The sequence below is a fragment of the Pholcus phalangioides genome, unplaced genomic scaffold (assembly GCF_987345545.1).
Source record: "Pholcus phalangioides strain wild (caught in Gottingen) unplaced genomic scaffold, Ppha-v1.0 ptg000042l_1, whole genome shotgun sequence".
Classification (NCBI taxonomy): Eukaryota; Metazoa; Arthropoda; class Arachnida; order Araneae; family Pholcidae; genus Pholcus; species Pholcus phalangioides.
The window spans coordinates 7,251,603-7,276,522 of NW_028301628.1; the positions used below are offsets into that span (position 1 = coordinate 7,251,603).

Here is a 24,920-nt window from a genome sequence, read left to right on the forward strand (position 1 = left end):
CATTTCTCCGCTGTCAGTACCTAAAATGGTCATACTTGAGAGATCTTTCTTTGGTTGAAGATTATTATCATGGCGTGGGGGGAAAAATGGAATCATGTTTGGTCTCTGACCTCATGTGACCCATGAAGGTTACAAAAGTAAAAAGATATCGGATCACCCTGGAGTGCTAAGAATCCAGTTGGTTAATGGATTCATGTATTGTAGATTGACAAAGAGTTGTGGAATCATTAGATACTACTCCGTTAGAGTTGTTTTGAACTTATCTTTACGGGATCTCAGGTTCTCAAGGGTGCCGTAAAAAATCGCTGAGTAGTGTAATGATGCCAACATTGAATGTACCAAGCTAATTTAAAATTTATTAGGCCGTACTATGAGGGGTTTTATAGTGGCGTTTTTTCCCAGCTGCTGCTGCGATTTTTTTTGTTGTTGTATTAAGGTGAGCATTTTGTGGCTCATGAGAAAGCTGAACATTCCATTAAGATGTCTATCTTTTTTTCTTTTCTTTTTTTTTTATTGTAATCGGTGCATTTTGAATGCTGTAACAGTATATTCAATATGGCTGCCTGCTTATAAGATACATTTCAGGGGTGTTGATGTTATGTATTACAGGGTGGTTATAAATAAACTGACACTACTCAGACATATGTAACGCCTAATCTGATAGAGGCATTTTGATGAAACTTGGTACATAGGATATATGGACCACTGGGGAAAGAAAGATTCAATTAAAAAAAAAATAGTTACATTTTTTTACCTCGTGGTGAAAAAGCGGCGCTGTTTCATCACAGTTATCTTTTTCACATGGTCCAAATAGCGTTCATACCAAATTTCTATGAAATACGTCCACCACAACGGGCACTACAGAGGTCGGAGTAGGGTAAGTATAATTAGGCTAAGTAGTGCCTGTTCAATTATTTTGACACTACACCTATCTATGTAGCGCCCGTTGTGGTGGACGTAGCTCATCGAAATTTGATATGTAAGTTATTTGAACCATGCGAAAAAGATAACTGTGATAAAACAGCGCCATTTTTTCACCTGGTGGTAAAAAATTCAAATACTTTTATGGAATCTTTCTTTCCCTCATGGTTCATATATCCTATATACCAAGTTTTATCAAAATCCTTCCATCAGAATAGGCGCTACTGAATAGTGTCAGTTTATAAGCACCCTGTATTATTTTAAGTGATAATAATGATTTTTGAAGGTTCTGTAAATACAGTCAGTTCCGCTTAAACTGATATCAATGATTCCAGCGCACAATATACGATTCAGCGGGGTATTCGATTATGCGGGAAGCAATTCAACGGCTATCAAAAGCATCCGACTACGTTGAAAACGCCATTTCGGAAGAAAATATCAGTATTTTCTTTAATATGAAAAACCTATTGTCTTTGTGATTCCAAAACAGGCCTTGATTTGTTCATATGACGCTCAGAACCGAAGTAACGTCCACTTTAGCGTTGCGTTTGTACATACAAGTAATCCGTGAATAAAAACTTCAAACGTGTTTCACGAAGAATGATATTTTTGACATTTCTCTCACTTGAGTTTAAAACATTATTTATAAAAATCCATTCATTGTATCATTACGAAATTTTAGTATTATATTTTGCTATATATTGCTGAGGTTATGAATCACAATCTTAGGTCTATCACATATATTTTTTGAATTGCAGTGTTTTATAAGCGGAATGTAGGATGCAGTTTTAAAAACAAAACACACGTACATTAACGTATGTGGATGTAACTTATGAACATATCACGCAATCCTTTAAATTTTCGTTCATAACCGACAACATCACTAGCTAAATGTACTGTGAAAATCACAAAACATTTCATTGACAAAATTGTTTGCAATCGTGCTCCGGATATTACGTGAATTTTGCCTAAAATTTGACATGGGCAGACCAAAATTTCTTACGGTTTTCACCATTTCGAGACACTTTCTGTCAAAAAATGCTATTGAAGTTAACTCCAGTACCATTTTATAGAAATGGTACGGAGTGATACGTAGTCTCGGATACCTTAACATCGTTAGTATAGTTTGCATATTGAGAACTTTGATGAAGAATCAATATCAATGAAGCTTCTGTAATGAATCGGACATCATAATGGAATAAAAAATATATCGAATTTCATTGCTCACACACAATGCCTATGATTGTTAATCTTCATTGCAAAGCTAGTGCCTCCTATGAGCTCAACAGAGAACAAAAATAGAATAATCACAAATGTACTGTACTTTTTGAGACAATTTTGATATTTTTATGTCAATATTTACTCTCAAATTTTAATTTTTTGAAGATTCAACTTGCTAAGGTATTTTATAAATGCAATTAATATATTTTTAAATCTAAATTTTTTAAAATAATAATTAAACGAGGAACTTTAACATTGTCTCTGTGAGAAAAAGTTTGGTTCCAGAGGATTATATATTCGAATAAGCAAGATATTACCCGATCAAGCGGGCCGACTGTATCTCTAATCAGAGGAGAGGGGGGGGGGGGGAATCAATCCTCATCTTAATACAAGTGGCGACAATATTTGTCACAGACATTTTTTTAATTAATTTCTATACCAGACACAATATAATATTTGCTTTTCAAAATATTATTATATCTTGTATGATTTCAAAATAACTAAATTATAAAGATTACTCGATGAATAATTTTCTGTTTCATACTCCTCATTCAAAAACGAAAGTAACTCTGCAAGTATGTGGCACACAGCTAAGAACAATTCACGGATATCATCCCAGACTCATTGCTCCAAATGTGTAAAAAAACACTAAACAAGGAATATCGCGTCTTTTTAATTTTCACATTTTTATCAACCTAATCAAGAAAAATAATCTCCGAGCAATTTAATCTCTTCCAAGAAGGAAAAATCATAAAATTTCCTTCGTCAATATATCTATAAATTCTTGAAATTTCTCATCCAGAGAATGAATATTTAACCAAAAAGAAACAATATAGCATTCTTAACGAGAATGCTGTGGCCGCTGTGGTGGTCGAGTGGTTATAGTGCCGGACTCGTGATGCGAGGATCCGGGTTCGAACCCCACAGTGGTGGTCGGCTGAAGTTGGTTTTCTGTGGTTCCCAACTTCAAGGCGCAAATGCGAGCCGATCTCCCCGTTAAAAAGTCTCGCCACAGAGAGCAACAGTCCTACAACGGTAAATCATTCAATCATAACACTTCACTCATAGTTAGTAAAACTGGGGGCAGATGACAGCACTACACATAACAAGCATTACACAGAAACAAACTTTACATCAGGTTGCACTACACGTACACGCACATTCCCGCATGTACCGATTCGTTGGGGGGTTCCGCGGGGGGGCGGGTGCATGTGTGGTGTAGCAGTAGTAGGTAGGGAGGGACTCGGGGATTCATGATGTTCTTGGGTCAGCCATCTCGTTGGGCAATTTGCCTGTTGTGGCGTTGTATTTGTATTTGTATTTGTATTAGAATTAAACTGTTCACACGCACCCCCCCCCCCCCATTCAACAACGAAAGTAATTGAAAGTATGTGAACTAAGAAAAACCCCAGAAGGAAAGTTTACTGAAGTAATCCCTGACATATTTCGTAAAAAGCACCAAACAAACAACATCGCATTTCAAATCAAGAATTCAACCATTTTATTCTCTTCTAAGAAAAATCAGATAATTGCCACAGTTAAAATGTCTATAAATTCTTGAAATTTCTCTTCCACAGAATACTCAACAAAAACAAAACAAGATAATAAACAATTCTTAATCTGCATTAAACTGTTCATACGTACAACAGGGGAAACATACAAGCCAAAACACGTAGTCCCACATACAAAGAGATCACCAGAGATATAGTAAAGTCCGTTAGATGACAACCATATTTTTATGGGTCAATTTAATTAACCGATATTGTCTGATTTAAAATTAAATAGAATTTATATTTGCTGAGTATTAATATAAGTGACTAAAGAATATTTTTGTGATGGTCATTTTTCCAATTGTTGTTTATTCATTTCTATAGTAGTCAATTTATCTACAATAGCATCCCCCCCCCCACTTTTAGAATAAGAAAATGATGAGAAATACGCAGTGAAATACACACACTTTTCACATTCAACCACGAAAGTAATTGAAAGTATATCGCTCAGCTAAGACATATTCACGAAAACAATCATAGACATGATGAATAAAAAGTACTGAACAAGGAATATCGCACCTATAATCGAGAATTCAAGCATTATAATCTATTCTAAGAAAAAAGAAAAACGTAATTGGGCCTTAGTAAATATGTCTATGAATTCTTGAAATTTCTCTTCCAAAGAATGAATTCCAAACCAAAGGGAAACAAAGATAACATTCTTAATCCGAATTAAACTGTTCACATGTACACACAAGTATTAAAAAACAAGCCGAAAACCGTTATAGCATCACATCGAAAAAGATCGCCAGAGATATAGATTATGCCCGTGTAGTTCAGTCAGATGACAATCATATTTTTATGGGTTAAGTTATTTGACCTATTTTTTGCTTATTTAAAAATAATAATAATTAAAGTTTTTTTTTTGCTTCATAGAACTTAATTTAAACTTATTACTTATTACTTTAAAAAAAAAATTACGTTCGTTGAAAATAACGTTTGTACGAAAAACATGTATGCCTGCATACAAGTGACGACAGTATTTGTTATAGGAATTTTTTTAATTATTTTTTATCTATTAATTGATTTATTATCCACATAATTCATTTCATATAGCATTTCTTTTCTTTTTATTCGATTCACAAAATAAGAAAATTACAAAAAACACTCTATGATAGTTTCTTGCTTCACTCAACAATGAAAGTAATTGAAAGTATGTGGCACATGTTCAGGGAAAAATCCCAGTCACATTGTGTAAAAAGCCCTAAACAAGGAAAATCACGATCACATATTTTTAATTTTTACATCTATATCAACCTAATCAAGAAAAATAATTCAAGCATTTTAATCTCTTGCGTGAAGAAAGAACGTTATAATTGCCTTAGTCGATGGAACTATAAATTATTGAAATTTCTCGTCCAAAGAACGAATACCCAACCAGAAAGAAACAAGACCACATTCTTAACCGGAATTAAACTATTCACACGTACACACAAGCATCAAAAACGAGCCAAAAAACCCGTTATAGCCTCACACAGGAAAAGATCAGCAGAGATTTAGATTATGCCCAGTTGGATAAAATCATATTTTTATGGGTAAATTTGATTGACCGATATTTTCTGATCAAAAAATTAAATAAAGTTTACGTTTGCTGAATATTAATATAATTAAATTATAATTGTAATTATTGTTTATTCATTTCTATAGTAGACAATTCAAACTAATACAGTACATTTTTCTTTTGCATTTTAAAATAGGAAAATTACTGAAAGATACAAATACGAGGCCACAACAGGCAAAATGCCCAACGAGGTGGCTGACAAAAAGATACCCATAACAAATATTGATGCCATATATTTCTAAAATACGGCATTCCAATTAAAAATTAGATACTCGATGAATAATTTCCTGCTTCACGGTTTACATTCAAAAACGAAAGTAATTGAAAGTATGTGGTTCTGAGCTAAGAACAATTCACGGAAATAATCCCAGAGCATAAAAAAAAGCTCAAACTTTCCACATCTCTAATCAAGAAGAATAACTCAAGCATTATAATCATTTTCCAAGAAAAATAATAATAATTGCCTTGGTCGAAACGTCTATAAATTCTTGAAATTTCCCATCCAGAGAACGAATACCCAACCAGAAAGAAACAAGATAACATTCTTAATCCGAATTAAACTGTTCACACGTACACACAGGCATAAGAAACAAGTCGAAAACCGTTATAGCCTCACACAGAAAAAGATCTCCAGAGATATAGATTATGCCCATAAAGTTCAGGCACGATTTCGATTAAGTCGTACGAAAACACGAAAGAAAAATCTCTCGAGATACCGATCGACCTGCACACACACACACACACACAAATCTGATTAATGCCGATCCGAGATAATGATCGGCCTGTAATAGTCATAATAATAATAATAACTGTTAAGACCCAAAAGATGTTTTTTTTTTAAAGGTATCTTAAGGGGTTAACCCTTTAACTGCTCCGGATCTTATATTTTACTTCATCTCTTCACCCACGCAACAATTCGAGAGCGTCACGATTTACTTGTAAGAAAAGAATAAAGATGGAAGACAGAGAAGAACATGAGAGGATATGAGGTTAAGCAATAGGATATAATTCCCTTCTGCACCTTTATATATTATATATATATTTTTTAAATATATATTATCTCCACCCTTTGGTTTCTTGGGTTCTTTTTTACTCTGATCGTGTGTCGACAGGTTCAAGAAATTACTGTTTGGGGTCCATGAGTATTTTGCACGCATTTTGGACTCGTTTTTTTTTTTTACACGAACAAGTTTGGTTATTATTATTATATTATTATTATATATAAACCTCGATATGTTTCCCAGCCCCTTGTTTGACCCTTATTATTATTTTTCTCGCCACCTTCTTGATAAATATATAATTTCAAAATGCGTCCAGTTTGTTGGAGGGTGGGTTATCATGTCCTGAATACCATCATGTGAGTATGTTGTTATATATATTTTTTTTCTTTTCTTAATGATATCGTATCTTGAGATCCAGTTAGTCAAGAATATCTTTCGTTTTTTTCGTTATCGTGTATAGTAATCGAAAAATAATGCATTTTATTACGTGTTTTTAGCTTTGTATATGGGAATTTCGGGGATTATTTGAATTTTTACTTGATTAGACGCTATGGGGAATCCATATGTATAACTTTTTGATTCTGTCTATGATTGATTGATTATAATTATTTTATTCTGAACTGTTTATAGCCCTGTTCTTCCGGAATCTATGAAAATTTTGGAATAGTTGATAGCAGAAACACAAAAGTTTCGAAATTTCCTGTTAGAGAACCTCTCTTTTCTTATTCTATATATACACACACATGCTATAATTTTCACAACCATATGGCCGGTCTTCCGTTCAACACATTTTACTCTTTACTAGCCATAACGGCCGTGGATGGCTTTAGAAGCAAACTGCCAAAACGGCCAGAGATGGAGAGTATGGGTATAGGGAAGATCGCCCCTTGTCTGGGGCGGGAACGAGAAAGATAAGCGTGGACCCCCCCCCCCCTCATCAATTTGAGTTCCTCAACCTTTACTTTTGTTTGTAACAATACAATATAGGAACTGAATTGTAAGAAATGATGGAGGTTAGGGGGAGCAGTAAAAATTTGGACGAGTCCATTTCAGAAAACAAAAATAGTTTATTTTCAGGGACCTCCCGATACTGTTCAAGAATCGGTAAAGGGTTAAACCAGCGACCGCTGGTACGCGGACCGGTCCATGGAAAATTCCTGCCGATTCACAGGTAATTTCGCTCGATCTGTGTAGCATAATCCCAGATTTAAAAAACAAAGTATAGTGCTGTCTTTAAATTTGTTATTATTTCTCTTTTTGCCGTCAACTGGTCTGCAAGTTTTTCCTTCTACTTTTATTTGCGTTTTCCAAGTCCGCAAATAATTCATCCTTTGTATTTTTCTGTTATTTGCCCGTCCGCAAATCATTCACCCTAATTATTTATCTTTTGCCGGTTTTAATAATAATTTTTCTTATTAATTTTTTGCTGGTCCGCAAGTTTTCCTTCCTTCTTCTCTTTTTTTTTTTTTTTTTTTTTTGCTGGTCCGACAAATTATATAATTATATTTACTTATTTATTACCGATCCGCAAATAATTTCTATTATATATTAATAGTTAGTCTGTCCGCCAAATTCTTCATGTTATTTTATTTATTTTTTGCCTGTCTGCAAACTAGATGTTGCCTTTACTATATTATGTACTCAATATTATTCAGTAAAAAAGTATGTGGCCTTTATTTTATTGGCACAAGTAGTCCATGGACTTCATTTTTCTCTTTTGGCAAAATTGACAACGTGGAACATAAAAGGTTAAAACCCCTGGTAAAATATGAATTGATATTGGCCATTAACACCCATGCATGTCCAACAGAAACCATGATTATCTAGTCCTTTTCCGATTATGGTTAGGATACGGTCATCAGGGTTAATCACAGTGCCCTGGGTTTTTTTAGATTAAGTAATGTGTCCAGGATCCAGATGCTGATTCTTCTAGAAACAGTTATTGAATATTATTATATTGCCCTGATTTTTCCAGAGAAATTCCTGAATGAACGCCAGAACTTTTTCACTGAACTTATCCTGTTGTCGAGATCTCTTCCAGCACAGCTTCATTGCAGAGTCCGAAACACTTTATTTTGTGTCAAAAAAAAAGAAGAAGAAAAGGAAAAACAACATAACAGACAAAAGTTTTACAACATATTTCCCCCCGGACAATTGGGCACTGTCGCGATTAACAAATTTTGTGGTTATTACAGACGAGATGTGAGGTTTGGAGTTGAACAAAACCAGAGAAGTGTTCCTGAAACAACTAAGCCCGGGATTACACTATAAATATTTGATAAAAGTTCATTTATAAAACTTTAAAAATGCAACCAATAATCTTATCGGTTACATTCGAACAAATACAACAGATAATGTTATTGGTTCCTTTTGCCACGTTTTATAAAATAACTTTTATCATACTTTTATAATGTAATTCTAGCCTAATCCTGAATTTTTCGCTTCAATTCGATTAACAAGAGACATTTCGTGTAACTCTCGCAACACATGCTGAATGGAAAACAACATGGGAAATAATTATCAAAAAATAAAATAAAATACTGTAAAAAAAAAAAAAAATGAAGAAAATCAAGGGGTTAAAAAGTTTCGAACAAAAGAAACGAGGAAAAAAAATTCACGAGACGAGAGAAGTTTCAGACACATGATGAGAGATACGCAATGTCTTAGGACATGATCTTAAAACAACCAGTCATTTCATGATTATTACCAGCACCACCCTCGCACAAAACAGCTCTCTATATCCTCTCTCTACACATAAATAATTCGGGGTTTTAAGTACAAGATGTTATTTGTTCGTTTTTTTTTCCCCCTACGAGAGATTTACTTTCTCTTCTTGAGAAATGTGACCTATTATTATTCCTAAGATTATTATTGTTATTATTTTCCTTGAAACATGCAACCAGAGAAAAAAAAGGGGGGTTTTAGGGCATTTTCTCTTCCTGCGTTTTAACTCAATTAACCCTTGAAATGACCTTCTCTATAATTTAAAACGTTTCGTATCGAGTAGTCATTTTGTATATGTTTTTCTTTTTTCTTCAAGAGAGGAAAAATATACATTTTGGATGTTGATATTAGAGACTTCAGCTCGGTTTCGAAAATGGTGGGTCAGAGGGCAATGGTTAGGACGAGATACTGAAATACTTCCTCGGGCAATGATGGACAGTTAATATTTTACTTTCAAAAGAAACAAAAATGAATTATAAAATACAGTTAAACTCGGTTACATCAACATCCGTTGTAACGTCAATCACTGACTGTCCCGACTGATTTCCATAGAGAATGATGCTAATGAGCCTTGGCAGCCTATAACACCGGTGAACCTCTAATACAGGGGTTCTTAACCGTTGGGTCACAGGAGTTTCCGAGATGGGTCGTTCAAATCCACTGATAGGCAATGGCTCTTTAGCTTGTTAAAGACAACACGGGTCGCCTGGGCTTCCGACACGGGTCTTTCAAATCCACTAACAACCTGGTGCTCTTGAGCTATGGGTAAAGATCCAAGCTTGATTCACAAGGGTTTCCGTGATGGGTCGTTCAAATCCACTGATAGGCAATGGCTATTTAGCTTGTTAACGACAACTCGGGTCGCCTGGGCTTCCGACACGGGTCTTTCAAATCCACTAACAACCTGGTGCTCTTGAGCTAGGGGTAAAGATCCAAGCTTGATTCACAAGGGTTTCCGTGATGGGTCGTTCAAATTCACTGACAGCCAATCACTCTTCAGCTTGATAACGACCCAAATTTAGGTAGCCTGGGCATCCTACACGGGTCTATCAAATCCACTTACAACCTGGTGCTCTTGGGCTATGGGTCAAGATCCAAACCTGATTCACGAGGGTTTCCGTGATGGGTCTTACGAACCCACTTCCGCAGGACTTCTAAATATTTTTCAGCCATGATCCGAAATCAACAAAAGGATCAGCTTCGCGACCCATGGAACAGTTTGTTTTTCGAAATTAGTGATTCCAGTTACGCAATACGTGCATTCATAACAGGACTGTGGGTATATTTATATGGCTCATTTAGGAAGCTCCTGCGGATTAAGTTTCGGTCGTGACCCATAGCTCAACAATCCCTGGCTGATAGATTTGTACGACCTTTCTCGGAAGCTCCTGAGCAACCGACCTCTGACTAAGGCTGGGATTACAATATAAAAGTTTGATAAAATATATTTTATAAAACTTGTAAAATCCAACCAATAAGCGCATCGGTTACATTCGAGCAAATGCAAAATAGTTGGCAACTTCGGCGAAATTTGGTAACGTTTTCCGTGAGAATCGGTAAACGTATTTATGATCATAATTTTCTGCATTTTTCTCGGCAAAATATATGTGGTTAATCTCAACTGTTCATGGAGAATTAGATAGCATCTGATTGATTATACAGGGTGTCCTGTAAGTGCTAATGCGGCCTTTATCTCATCAACCGTCCGTCGTAGAGGCATGATCAACTTAAAATAATGCTGAAAGTGCGTTCAAAAATTACCCTGTGCCAGTTTTGGGAGTGAAAATAAAACGTGTAACAAAATAAAAAAAAATCTACATTTTTAATATGGTCCCATTGTCCTCTAACTTACAATTAAACAGTTGTTGTCCAGTCTCTCCTGGGGTCATCAGAAAAAATTCCATGTTTCTAAGTGCAATATTCGCTAAGATATTTGAATTCAAAAAATGGAGAAAAGTTACGAAAGAAAAGCAAAAGAAAAAAAAAAAAAGGCGGACAACGCTCTTTTCTCTCACTCATGCTTTCCCTACTTTTCTCCGATATTTTAATTCCATATATATATATAAACTGAAGAGCCAAAAAAACTGGTACAGGCATGCGTATGCAAATAAAGAGATATGGAACCAATCAGAGAACGGCGCTGCGGTCGGCAACGCCTATATAACACAACAAGTGTCTGACATAGTTGTTAGATCGGATACTGCTGCTACAATGGCAGGTTATCGAGATTTAAGTGAGTTTGAACGTGGTGTTACAGTGGGCGCACGAGAGATGGGGAAGATAGCATCTCCGAGGTAGCGATGAAATTTGGATTTTCACGTACGACCATTTCACAAGTGTACCGTGAATATCGGGAATCCGGTAAAAAATTAAATCTACGACATCGCTGCGGCCGGAAAAAGATCATGCAAGAACGGGACTGACGAGAATCATTAAACGTGACAAACGTGCAACCCTTCCGCAAATTGCTGCAGATTTCAATGCTGGGCCATCAACAAGTGTCAGCGTGCGAACCATTCAACGAAACATCATCGATATGGGCTTTCGGAGCCGAAGGCCCACTCGTGCACCCTTGATGACACAAAGCTTTACGCCTCGCCTGGGCCCGACAACACCGACATTGGACTGTTGAGGACTGGAAACATGTTGCCTGGTCTGACGAGTCTCGGTTCCAATTGCTTCGAGCTGATGGACGTGTACGGGTATGGAGACAATCTCGTGAATCCATGGACCCTACATGTCAACAGGGGACTGTTCAAGCTGGTGGAGGCTCTGTGATGGTATGGGGCGTGTGCAGTTGACGTCATATGGGACCCCTGATACGTCTAGATACGACTCTGACAGGTACGTAAGCATCCTGTCTGATCACCTGCGCCCATTCATGTCCATTGTGCATTCCGACGGACTTGAACAATTTCAGCAGGACAATGCGACACCCCACACGTCCAGAATTGCTACAAAGTGGCTCCAGGAACACTCTTCTGACTTCAGACACTTCCGCTGGCCACCAAAATCCCCAGACATGAACATTATTGAACATATCTGGGATGCCTTGCAACGTGCTGTTCAGAAGAGATCTACACCCCCTCTTACTCCTACGTATTTATGGACAGCCCTGCAGGATTCATGGTGTCAATTACCTCCAGCACTACTTCAAACATTAGTCGAGTCCATGCCACGTCGTGTTGCAGCACTTCTGCGCGCTCGCGGGGGCCCTACACGATATTAGGCAGGTGTGCCAGTTTTTTTGGCTCTTCAGTGTATAATAACTCAGCAAATATTGCATTTAGAAACTTGGAATTCTTTTGTTGGTCTCAAGAAAGACACAGGGCCAAAACTTTCTAATTGAAAGTTATAGAACAAGGGGACCGTATAAAAATTTACATTTTTTACTTTGTTACACACTGTACTTCTACTCTCAGAACCGGTACAGGTTAATTTTTCGACGCGTTTTGAGCATTTTCTAAACTGAAATCATATCTCTACAACAAACAGTCGATGAGATAAAGGCCGCATTAGTACTTACAAGAGACACCCTGTATTTTTCATATTTGAAATGTCTTGAAAACGTCAACTTGAACTGTAACGACACATGACACTACTTCGCAGAATCATCGATATCGTCGTAATCGAGTACGACTGCAATTGAAATCAAAACTGAACTCAACCAAGTGATTACGATTCATTACCTACTTAAAAAAAAATCGAGTACTTAATTGGGCTTGTCCATCGACAAATTTGACCATCAACTGTAATTTCGTGTATTTTTCTTTTTTCTAACGCAAACGGTTTATAATCTTTTTACCGTATTTTGCACCTGACGTTGTCTCTACGTGTGTATACTTAACGTTGTAAGTATTTTATCGGACTTAACCGACTGTACCGTAACTAAGTCCCAACAGACCTTCACGGTCTGTCAATTTCGCTTGTCAAAACTGATCCAATTACGATCTTGATTCAGTCCAATGACTTTTACTATTTCAGTATCACACACACATAAACATACAAAGTCTCCGGCAGAGGGTGCAAACAACAACACATAAATAAATAAGTAAAAAAGCCGCATTTGACCATGAACTAGTTTGTCTTTCTCGTTTTTTTTTTATTCCAATTTCACTTTCATCGCCTAAAATGGGGTGTGGGAAAAAAATACAACCAGCGGAACGATTAGCACAGATCAGTTAGCCAGTTGACTGATGCTATCTCTGTATATTTGTGTATTATAGATGTGATTTTTCAATATAATCAGTTCATTCTGACGTTATATTTCCTGCTTAAGAGAGTGATTGAGATCTTATTGAGATGATCCCATGATTGTTTTATTTTTTTTTATAGAATATAGATTAAATCCTATTGTTTCAACTGATTATACAGGGTGATTATAATTGAAGTCGTTCCCGTATTCTGAGTAGTTTTTCTCCAAAAACTACTCATCCGAATACAGTCAATAAGAACACGAGATTCACGGGAACACGAATATTAAACAATTCAGAGTAAATAAATTTGCCTAAATTTCGATACACCTAGTGTGTATAGCATAGTTTCTCAAACTTTTATTTCCATTTCCCTTCTTCAGAATTTTTTTTTCTCCCATCACTCCCCAACTCAACGGAACCCATGGGATCCTATATTAAACACGTAGCTTCTATCGCTCCCTCGGACCACTCCATCGCCCAGCAGGGTTCGATATCGCCCAGTTTGGGGAACAGTATTGTGGAAGATCAGGGTGAAAATATGACTGAAAATCATTATCTGATATTACTTACACAAACTCTGGAGCGGAAATTCCCAGTGAAAAATCTCAAAATGAATAAAAACTCACCACTCTTGGACATTCCAACCAATAGGCACTTCTTCAACCGACAGCTCTTGCACGATGTCCTGTTCTTCTTGTTGATGACGCACTGGCCACTGTTCTTGCATTCTCCAAGAGCTGCCAGGTTGTTGTAAGTCCGTCCAAAAAATGACTGCCAATAAATGAAAAAAAATATTGAAATTTTTCCTGTGAAATATACAAAATTTTCAAACTCGCGATATTTTTTGATTATTTAAGAAAAGCCAGTAAAAGTGAGCGAGAAATGACCGAGTGAGTGAATCTCAGTAAATGACGCAGTAGTTAGTGAATAAGTGGTTAGCGTTGGTGAGTGAGCCAAATAGTGATTGAGCGAGTGATAGTGTGAGCGATCTAGAGATAGAGCAAGTGACCTTGTGAGTGAGTGAGTAGGTGACCTAGTGGGTGAGTGGGCGACCTAGCGAGTGAGCGTCATGATGGGCGACCCAATGGTAGACTGAGAGATCTAGTAAGAGAGAGTGACCGAGTGAATGGCTTACTTAGTAAGTGCGTGATTTGGTGATTGAGTGCGTGTGACAGGTCGGTCAGAAAATAACAGAGTGAGCGACTTAGTTAGTGAGCGCGTTAGCGAGTGAAAGTGAGTGACCTAGTTAGTGAGTAAGTGAGTGAAAGTTGGCGACACATAGTGAGTGAGTGACCTGGTGAGGTAGTGAAATGAACGTCCTAGTTAGTGAGAAATCGAGTGAGAGTGATCGACGTAGTTAGAGAGTGAGCGGCCAGGTGATTGAGTGTATAACAGAATGAACAACCTAGTGAGTTGATGATATAATGAGTGACATAATGAGTGAATAAAAAAGAGAACGATCTAGTGAGTATGATTATGAACTAGGGAGTAAATGACAGAACTATAGATCAACTGAGTGACCAGCCTACTGAGAGAGAGAGTGATCGAGTGGCATAGTGAGTGATATTGAGTGGGTGGTCTATGAAGTGAGTTACCTGGTGAGCAAGTGAGTGACATAGGGAGTAAGTGAGTGGCGATATGAGCAATATAGAATGACAGAGGGAGCAACCCCCATGAGTGAGTGATAGTATGAGCTACCTAGTGATGGACTGACTGAACTTGTGAGTGAATGATCGGGAGTGAGCTATCTCTAGTTATAGGTCCGTTTCACTCATTCACTTGCTCACTGGAACATTCGTTCCCTCATGGTTTTGAACTGATGTTGGTGAATTTTCCGGACACGAATGAAAACAACTAAATAAATCTTCACAGTCCATTCAATTCAAGATCACAGCTAGATCCTCCATACATTTTTACCATTATATAACGGAGATCAATAGATTCTTCTGACGCGATAAGGCATTAATTGTAATTCCCTCGAATGTAATTGAGGGGTCTACGGGAACTATAAAGAGCGTTATTCTTGAGCAACCAAATTGGAAACTCGCATTTTATTAGAAGAAATGAATTGTGAAAATAACCAAGATGAATTGAAGACATTCAAAAGAAAAGTGGTGTGGACCTGTCAAATAAATTCAATTTGTCAAGGACGTCTCTCTCTGTCATCATCTGACCCCCCGCCATGACGGAAATCGGTGAAATGAAGGCTAAGAAATGTTAAAAAGAGGAATAGTGAATGGAAAGAAATAAGAATGCGATGGTGATGAAATGTTATTTGTGGCGAAAAAATAGTAATAATTGGCTTTTTTTGGGTTGTCAGTATTATATCACTGTACGATGACAACTGTTTGGTTTTCGAGGCCCGGAAATGCTCTGACGATTGTCAATAAAAGTATCTAGACATCAGTCAGGTCACAGTTTTACCTGAATGTGATTTTTCAATGTCATCATTGAAGTGTTCTCAACTTCCTAAATCAGTCTGACGGGACTTCTGGTATTACCATCAAATGATTGAGTATCGGCGTGATAACTTTCGGTGGCTTAAAAACATCCAAGATCTATAACAGGTGGGGTGCACAACCATTTTAGTATACAGCCAGTTACCTATCACTCGCGGGCCAAACACTTGTTTGTATAAGATGACTTATATGGCCCGTATTTTACGGGAACTCCAACTGATTTTGGCATCCTGAGTTTATTTTATAGAAATCTACCGATTTTCCACCGTGTTTTTAACGATGCTTGGATTTCTATTCTTTATTGATATCAAGGATTAAAATATTGTTTCCTAGTCGTAATTAATGTGTCGTAATTAATGTATCGTAATTAATTTAGTCGTATCTGTTTTAACTTTTGTAATTATGCTGAATTTTTCTGTCAATGTATACTCTACAATCTTGTGATTGCCAGTAGTAAGATTCAAGTCGGCTTCTTGGCAATTTTTTTACCCTGTTTTTTGCATAATATTGTGTTTTCTTAAAAAAATAAAGGTCTGTTGATCGATTGATTGATATAAATATGCATTCACTATCTTACACATTTGGCAAATTAAATGGGTTTTTTTCCCACCCATGAAACTACATTTTAATCCACTGCGCTTTGCATTATTACTTCGTTTCCAGCAATTGGCGATATTCCAGTGATAAATGGCAGCTTTGCTTGCTTCGAAGAATTCTTTGTCCATAATTGGAGATATCTCGTATATTTTCGCGTGAAAATTCCAGCCTCTTGTAGTCTTATTGAGGAAATACAATCGCCCCGCTTAATAGGATAACGAATACAATTAACGGGATAAAATTGTCTGGAACCAGAATTTCCCCACACAGGCAATGGTAGAGTTATCCGCTTAATTACATAAGTTCAGTAATTTCCCCCGCTTAATCGAATAACATGATTCATGCGGCAACTATTAATACCTTTCGACTACTATGTATATAATATTTTTATTGGATTCATTATTATTGGATTTATTTTATTGGATTCAATGGTGTATATTACGTCGTGTTGTGTGTATTGATACTTTTCTACACCGGAAAGCCTTTCGCGGACCGGGTGGAATGCCTTGACGTGCAACATTTGGCCCGCAAACAGAAGGTTGTGCATCCCTGATCTATGATATCCAATGCTGAACAAAATAAACAAATATAAATAAATAAATAAATGACCAACGACGAAAATTAATTAACATAACACTACGGCAGATATGGACCAGATTCACCCCCGCCATACATCGTTTAGAGTTTTCAAGGTGTTCCTTTGTGGGGGGGGGGGGGGGTTGATGCATGTGGAACACCATGACAACATATCTTTCACCGATTCTGGCTAACATACCAGTTAAAAATCGATCACAGTGCCAGGAATGTAAGAACGGCCAAGGTTCACATCAAATAAGAGCGCCACCACCTCTAAAATTACAGGGAGTGTGCTATGTTTAATCCATTGAAATGTCTGAACGTTCTGCAACCCGGTAGCTTCCGGTTTTGACGATAAAAAAGTTGTTGTAAAGGTGCACTCATCTTCCTTTTCACATCAGCAGTTTTGGCTTCTTTTCTCGTAATGTCGAGAATCCGTCGCTGACGTACCCGTTGGTGACCGAAACTCCTTAACTGGAAGTTAATGAGCGTAAAGCGGGTGCAATTTGCTCCCCGCTAATTACTGAAACAATATTAAATGATGAATGCGCAAATAATTACGTCGCGGACAGCTTGAAATATAACTACTTTGTCGGATTCTCACAGCTGGTGGGTGGACACCTTCTTTGGGTATTTTCAGTCCATGACAGCAGATGACTCGTTTGTGAATGGAAAAAGAATTATGAAGCGAGGGTGGAGATGTAGTTTTCCTCTCTCTCTCATGGCGTCAAAATACATCTATGACTACGTTTGGTATTTTGGCGATACATCATCCACTATCCAGTTCCGTGCGGATTCTTGATACGCAGTTATAAGAGACAGTTGAAGATTTGGCCACCGCTGGAACTGGTCTTCGGAAGTGGTCGCCATCCGTGAGGGTGGAGTCTCTGCATTGAATTACGCGTCTTCTTCATTTAAGGTTGAGGTTGCTCAATGGAATTAGTTTCTAGTGAAACATCCCACACGATTTCCCAACCCCGTGTGTTATAAGGATGGGGGTGATTATTAGGAGGATCTGATGGAAATCGCGATTGGTTAGTCTCATTATTGGTTATCGTCGATAAAAGAAGATTTAAAGCCATACTGAAGATAAGAAAACGTGATCAATAGATTTGACAAGATGGTTATTATTAACCATTAAATGCATTGCTTTGCATATGTTCAAAATTGTCCTTTAAACGTTCATTACTGGAGCCAGTTTGAAGATAAAAATTCAGAACATCCTTTGCGCATAAGGCGCATATCACCATAATCTTCCCATCTTATATTTTGAATTTGCTGGTGTTTGTTTGTTGCAGAGTGGGTGTGACTGTGATTTTCGCTAATTTGTTAGAATATTTCTTTGCATTTCTCTTTACTTAGAAATTTTCAACTCGGATTATTTTTCTTATTATAGTTTGAATTACCAATGTAGTTATGTATGTGTTGCAAAATAAAAATTACTTCAATACATTTACTTTATGGGTGATTTTTGAGGCTATATTTCCCGATCGAACTGCCTGCATCCGCTATCTGCCGCCCAAGTGTGCCCAGCAAAGTCGAGTCACTAAGTTTGTTTAAGTGCACCGATTGGAAACTATGATCGACCGGTCACAGTATTTTGTTTGTGTCTGGCTATTGTAAAACTAAATGAGCCAACTCCACTTATGAGTGTCACAGTCAAACCACGCCCGTCCAGTACAAACCACGACCATACTTACATGTATGGCCGCAATGCAGAATATATTACCGAATACATATATTACAGCATACAAACCAATATTGGTCAGTTAGTGTCACGCGTCTATATTTACCATAATCGTCTATGACACCATGAGCATCAAAAATAAATCAACCGATTTCCGCCTGGCAGTCGAGTGGTTAGGGAGCTAGACTCTCACTGTACAGGTCTGGGTTCTAATCCTGACCTCGGTTCGGGCATAGATGTTTACTAGCAATAACTAATTCCCTGGATGGATCATGCTGATCCCTTGGAATACTTGAGGATCACGTTATTATCTAGTCCAGATGTTCTCAACCCATCCACACGGTACCCCCCCCCCCCTTTTTGAGTCCTTAGAGAGGTTTCGGGGGGAGGGCCGTGAGCTTTGATGAGGAAACAACATATCGAGAAATATCATTTTCTGAATATTATGCCGAAACAAATCTTCGGAAACAAAAGTTGTTTGTCTTCCCTGGGAATCGAACTCGGGTCCTCTTGAATACCAAGAAATTCGCTAACCATTTCACCAGAGACATAATCCTGATTTCCTTACAACACTTAATATTGGCGTGAAGGGCTGATTGCCTTTATTTTACTGGTAAAGGAGATCCATGGAACAAATAGTAAAAAAAAAACCTGATCTAGTCATACAACATGCGCCTTATCCAGTTACACTCACGTGTGTGTAAATTACAGCTTCACAAAAGTCTGGGTTTGGACCCGGATATTTTGGAGTTTCCTTTCAGAAGCATTCCAGCTGCCAGTAGAACGAATATATTACCCATATTAAAGCGTCACGAGCATAACACACGTAATTCACAACGCCCGCCAATAAAGACCGAGCCTGTCTAAAGAAAAACCCATAGCAAGAAAATCAATTCCGGAACCGATCTTTTTATGGAATGGAACTATAAAAGCCCATGTCCTAATTGTATGAAAGCGATGCGAGCGTAGGTGTGAAGATCATTGGACCTCCTATTTTGTTATGAAGACGAGGTCCTTGACGTAACATCAAAAAATAATAATAATAAAGAGGGGAATCTTGGCCCCACTCCAGTTTCGGGATGTTTCTTGCCCTAATGGGTGTAAACACATAAACGGCAACCTACTTCTGTATTTAGATGAAGAGACAGGAATAAATAAGTTAAAAAAAAAAAACACATAATAGGCGCATAGACATATAAGACAGACACTTTTAGAAAAGAAAAGATCGATGTTCAGAATTAGGCTGAGATCAGTGGGACGTCCGTCTCAGGCAGGAATAAGATGAATGTTGAATAATAAATAAATAAATAGAAAAGTTCTTGTATTCGAAAATTATCCACCTGAGGGCGTCATTTTTTTGTTAAGAGCATTCATCGTTTAGCAATAACCCTGAACGTTGACAACGCACGCAGCTGGCAGAGAGAGAGACCTCGTCCATAAACTGCCTTTGATTAATTGTTCTTTTTCTTCTCTCATTCTCAGGAGAAAGATGAACATCGCCTTATTCTTTTTAAAGGAGGGAAGAGAAAAAAGAAATGTTTTTCCTTTTTTTTTTTTTAAGAATTTTTAATGGCTGATGACAAGACTCTCTGGATTTGTTCTCTATCTTCGGGACTGGGAGGTCCAATTTGTAAGAGAAGGAAAACCCAGCGTATATTCGCTCGATCTTTGATGATGTAATAGTTTTTCCCCTCCTCTCCGATTATCAAATTGATACTCTTTGTTCTTCCTTAACCGTCTTTGAAATTTGTAATCTTAGGACAATTATGTAACTAGTCACATTTGTTGATTTATTCATGTCTTCGTTAGAGTTATGAAATTTCACATAAGAGAATTTGAACATTCTACATCACACACCATTGACGACATGTTTTTCATTTAGATGAAACCTGATCGAATGAATTTATTTAGACTAGTTGAAGAAATATGCGTTTTTTTTTTAAATTAGAACATCCTAGAAATTTACGATCTAAGTGCATCTCAAGTTAAAAAGCCCAAATCGAGCCATTACTCAAGAAGAGCCCAATTTGGGGCTCTTCTTGAGTAAATAGATGGTAAAAAAAGCTTATATAAATTAGATTGAATGCCTTTTAAAGTCCCAAATTACTTTTACTCTTCGTTCCACAAAATTAGAGCGTTCTGAAACTCGTTTAAAAAAATAAGGATTGTTACATGAATATTTCCATGCAATCTTACATCAAACTGGTCGAATGTTTTGATGCCTTTTCTGGTTATTTATGTACATCTAGAATCTTCGCCTTACAGGTAGAACAACGAAACATTTCTGGAAACAAAATTCCCTGTGTATTTTCTTGGAAAGTACAATAAAACTTGTGCTGATATCGTACGAATACATTGTATGGTGGGAAAACTTGACTATGGATTTTATGCATCAAAACATTGAATTAATAAGTCTCTCGGGATTGGACCTCATCCATGAACGAAATTGTCGCTATTGTAGAGCCTGTATCAGCTGGTTCGCAATCGAACAGCGCGACACCACAATCGCTTGATAGAATCAGCATCGGGTAAAATCAACAGAGATCACGAAACCACCGGAGTATCGATTATGTTTGATAACACTGTTGAATTCTGGATCCAATCTTTTTTCAGCTGCTGGAATCAAAAAATAGAGCCCAATGAATCACGGACTTCTGAAGATGGATGTGTACAATAGGCTCCCTACCTTTTAACTCCAGAAGTTGAAGACCTGTATGGAGATGGGAATTTCATTTGCCATCAAGATTTCGGCCATGTCCAAGAAGCTATGTAGATGCTGCAGCGATTCACATGGGAAAAATCTTGGTGAACTCTGAACGCTGACAACGGACGCAGCTGTCAGAAAGAGACCTCGTCCATAAACTGAATTCGATTAATTGTTCTTTTTCTCCTCTCATTCTCAAGAAAACAGGAAAAGGATGAACATCTTCTTATTCTTTTAAAAGGAGCAAGCAAAATGTTTCTTTTTTTTAAGAATTCATAATGGCTGATGACAAGACTCTCTTGATTTGTTCTCTGTCTTCGAAAGTGGAAGATCCAATTTCTGATTTCTGAGAGAAGGAAAACGCAATTTTATCGCATGGATCTTTTTGTTTTTGTCTTCCTTAACTATCATTTTTGGTCTCTAAAAATCGGTAATCTCAGGATAATTATGTTATATTTTATTGTTTATTCGTGTCTTTGTTGCAACCAAAGAATTAAATAAAATTTATTTTAAACATTTTACAATACAGAACATTCAGAAATAGCATGTTTTTTTTCTTGTAGATAAGACCCGATCGAATGAATTTATTCTGAGGAATGCAAAGGTATATCCAGTGGCATGGCAGAATTAAACAAACGAGTTAGTTTGTTATGCCCTCTTCCCCACCAGGAAAAAAAACGGTATTACATGCGTAATGTTAGTTGTCACCGTCGAGCCTTGAACATCGAAGGTTAATTTGCTGTTAACTTCGTAACCATTCTTTCGAAGCAGAAAACATTTCGCATTTTTCTAAATGTTTGGCGATTTTCTCTGCTGTTTGTATAATCAAGATATCGTTGATCAATGCGTTTTTGGTTCTTTCCAGCTTGAAATCATTGCAATACAGTTTGGTCGAACAACGACGAAATTAGATTTTCTTTTCCTTTTTCTGAAAAAAGAGTCCGATCTTTCTCCAATACCTTCTTCAATTTCATCAGAATTTTTCTTAACGCTCGTCTCTTGAGATAGAGAAATTCCACACTCTTTGAAAATTTCAGTTTTCATTTTTTAAATTTTTTTCTTTTTTTATCGCATCCAAAAGTTAATTCTTAAGTTAAAAGTTAAGTTGTTGCACGAACGAAAATATTTTTTCTTAGTAATTTTTCTAATTTCAAGACTACATGAAGCCATTTCGTTTGTGCATAATATTGTTGCACTTAACCATGATGAAAACCTCAAACACTTGAGACCAAAAAATGTTCTCATGGTCTTGATACAACACAGGAAAGAATTCTAACAAGTCTCGATGATCCTATGAAAGTAAGTTTTTAGGATACATTTATGAATAAGATAGTTTGTAAATAGTGTAAAAACAATTGTTCTTTGGTATAGATTTTTTCGTTTTCCTAGTGTAGCATTTTCTTCATGGCGTATATCTTATTCGATTTAATCACATTGATTGAATCGCATCTTGATTTTTGTAGCATTTCGATTCGCATTAATCGTATTTTAGTTGTATTTAATCTCCCCTTAATGTAATATATATATATATATATATTTGATAATTAGTTATTCCCTATGATTTCAACATTAATCTCCCTTAATGTTGTATTTTTTTGTTAATTGATTTATGATTATTTATTAATTTCACTATGATTTCAACATAATTACATTTTTGGTCTTTTGCTTTTTTTTGCTCATTGATGGTGTACGTAATACATATCGGAAAAAAAAAAGAAGGAAGATCGTGAGATATTATGACGATATCATGATATAATCATGATATTTTTAGAAAGTCGAAGAAGAAGAAGGAAATAAAAAGATATGATCGATTCCACGTGTAATGACTGAAACGGGAAGTTTGGATACATGCACAAAATTTTGGAAATTTAAACAATTCTTAAACTAATTCATTTTTTTCTCGGGGAAATCTGCCAATTGCAGTAATTTAAAGAAAAAAAGAGATAATTTTGAGGGATGACCCTTTAAAAGTTAGCAGAAGTGATCATGCCGATAGTGATGAAGGAGATGTAGACAATAAAATTAATTTATAACTGGGTCTGATGCTCTACATTACTGTTAACGGTTACGGTTCATTTATGCACATCTTTACTTCCATTGAAAAAGTTAGCGTCCTATGTGGGCTCAATAGAGAATAAAAATATTAAAAAATATTAAATGCACTAAAGACAGCTTAGGACAAAGATTTTTCTTTTTTAATATAAATTTCCAAACAATTTACATCATAAAAATATTATATACATAGTGATTGATGTGCATTAGCAGTTGCCGTGTGAATCATAATTATTCGACTTTGGGAAAAGAAATTGTTCATTTAAGCAAGGAAACATTGTCGCTATGGGGGGAAACTTTATTCCACAGGGCTTCATCCGTATAATCGGGGTATCCATTCATATGTTACCCGATTAAGCGGATCGGACTGTAATTCTATTTCCTTATATATTTGATGTGCAAGGACAAACGAGGCATTTCCAAAGCCTTTTTCGAGACAGTGAATTTAACAGCGAAGAAGACTGTCCCGACCAGTAAAATCTGGCCACCCTAGGTAGATGAAACGTTCGGACATTGGATGATCCGAAACTACACTGACAGAATTCCGAAATTTGTACACATTCCCTCATCTCTAAATAGGATCACCATTTATTCGTTCCTGTGCACATTCCAGAGCGTGTAGAGAGAGGTGGAAAGCGAAAAAGAGAAGAAAGGAAAAGTCTTTTTTTCCTTTCTTCCGAATGAGATGCCACCAAACAGACAACGGTGGTGATCACACAATCACGATCACAGCCGATAAGGTCAGCTCACGTGAGAAAAAAAAAAAGAAAGAGAAATTGAGAAAACTAGCTCAGTGTCGTAACTTTTATAGGATGATAACTAGGGCACACCACTGGATCCGTACTCGCGATGAAAGAAAAGGTGGGAAGAAGAAAACAATCTCTCCGCGTGTGGAAGCATTCGGGCATTTTTAAGTTGTAGCAGTACATCCAAGCTGCTTTGAATTCAAGAGCCGATCATTCGAATGGATAAGAAGAAGAAAGTAGAGTGCGTTATGGTCAGAATAAAGAGCAAAAAAATTGAAAAAAAAAATGGTGGAAAGAAACGTGTGAATAGCGTAAGGAAAGCAAAAGAAAAGCAAAAAGAACGCATGAATGAAGAGAGGTTAAGGACATGCGAGAGTGAAAGTCGTTGAAGTAAATGTTGCGGAACAAAAGGGTGGTACAACCCTTTTTTTTTTTTCTTTCATCACAGAACAGTATCGCCGATCTGATGGAGGCCGATGGTCATCGAATAAGCACATTTACTCCTAACAATTCGCAGTCGTTTTCAAAATTGAATACATGTTATTAATTTTGAAAGCGGAACATGGCGTGTTATTATAGAGCAGCGTTTTTCAACCTATGGCCCGTAAGTACTTTGTGGGGGGGGGGGGGTCATTTTCATTCGCTGCCATTGCACAAATGACACATTTAGTGCTTTAACATAATTTTTTTTTTATGATATGCAAATTTTAAGAAACAACATGGAAGCCTCGGACAGCCATGCTTTGGAATTCAAGGGACCGGAGGGAATGCTCAAATCTTTCCTTCATCAATTTTGACATTAAAGTCCGCAAAGAATTGACCTTCACTACCTGGGAGGGGGGGGGAGGGTCCGCTACATCCAAAAAATTTGGAAACACAGTCCTCGAGCATTCATTCTTGCGTTTCTCAATCTATGGTACGTGGA

General features: G+C 36.9%; 1 protein-coding gene across 2 annotated transcripts in view; it reads right to left on the minus strand.

Annotated features, from left to right (window-relative positions):
- The window catches only part of LOC149064394 (uncharacterized), a 94,272-nt gene that overhangs the window by 4,562 nt on the left and 64,790 nt on the right, over positions 1-24,920 (minus strand). For both annotated transcript variants that reach the window (XM_089254845.1, XM_089254846.1), the window contains one exon: positions 13,801-13,945. In XM_089254845.1, the coding sequence (XP_089110971.1) occupies positions 13,801-13,945 (145 nt within the window). The remainder of the gene's footprint in view (positions 1-13,800; positions 13,946-24,920) is intronic.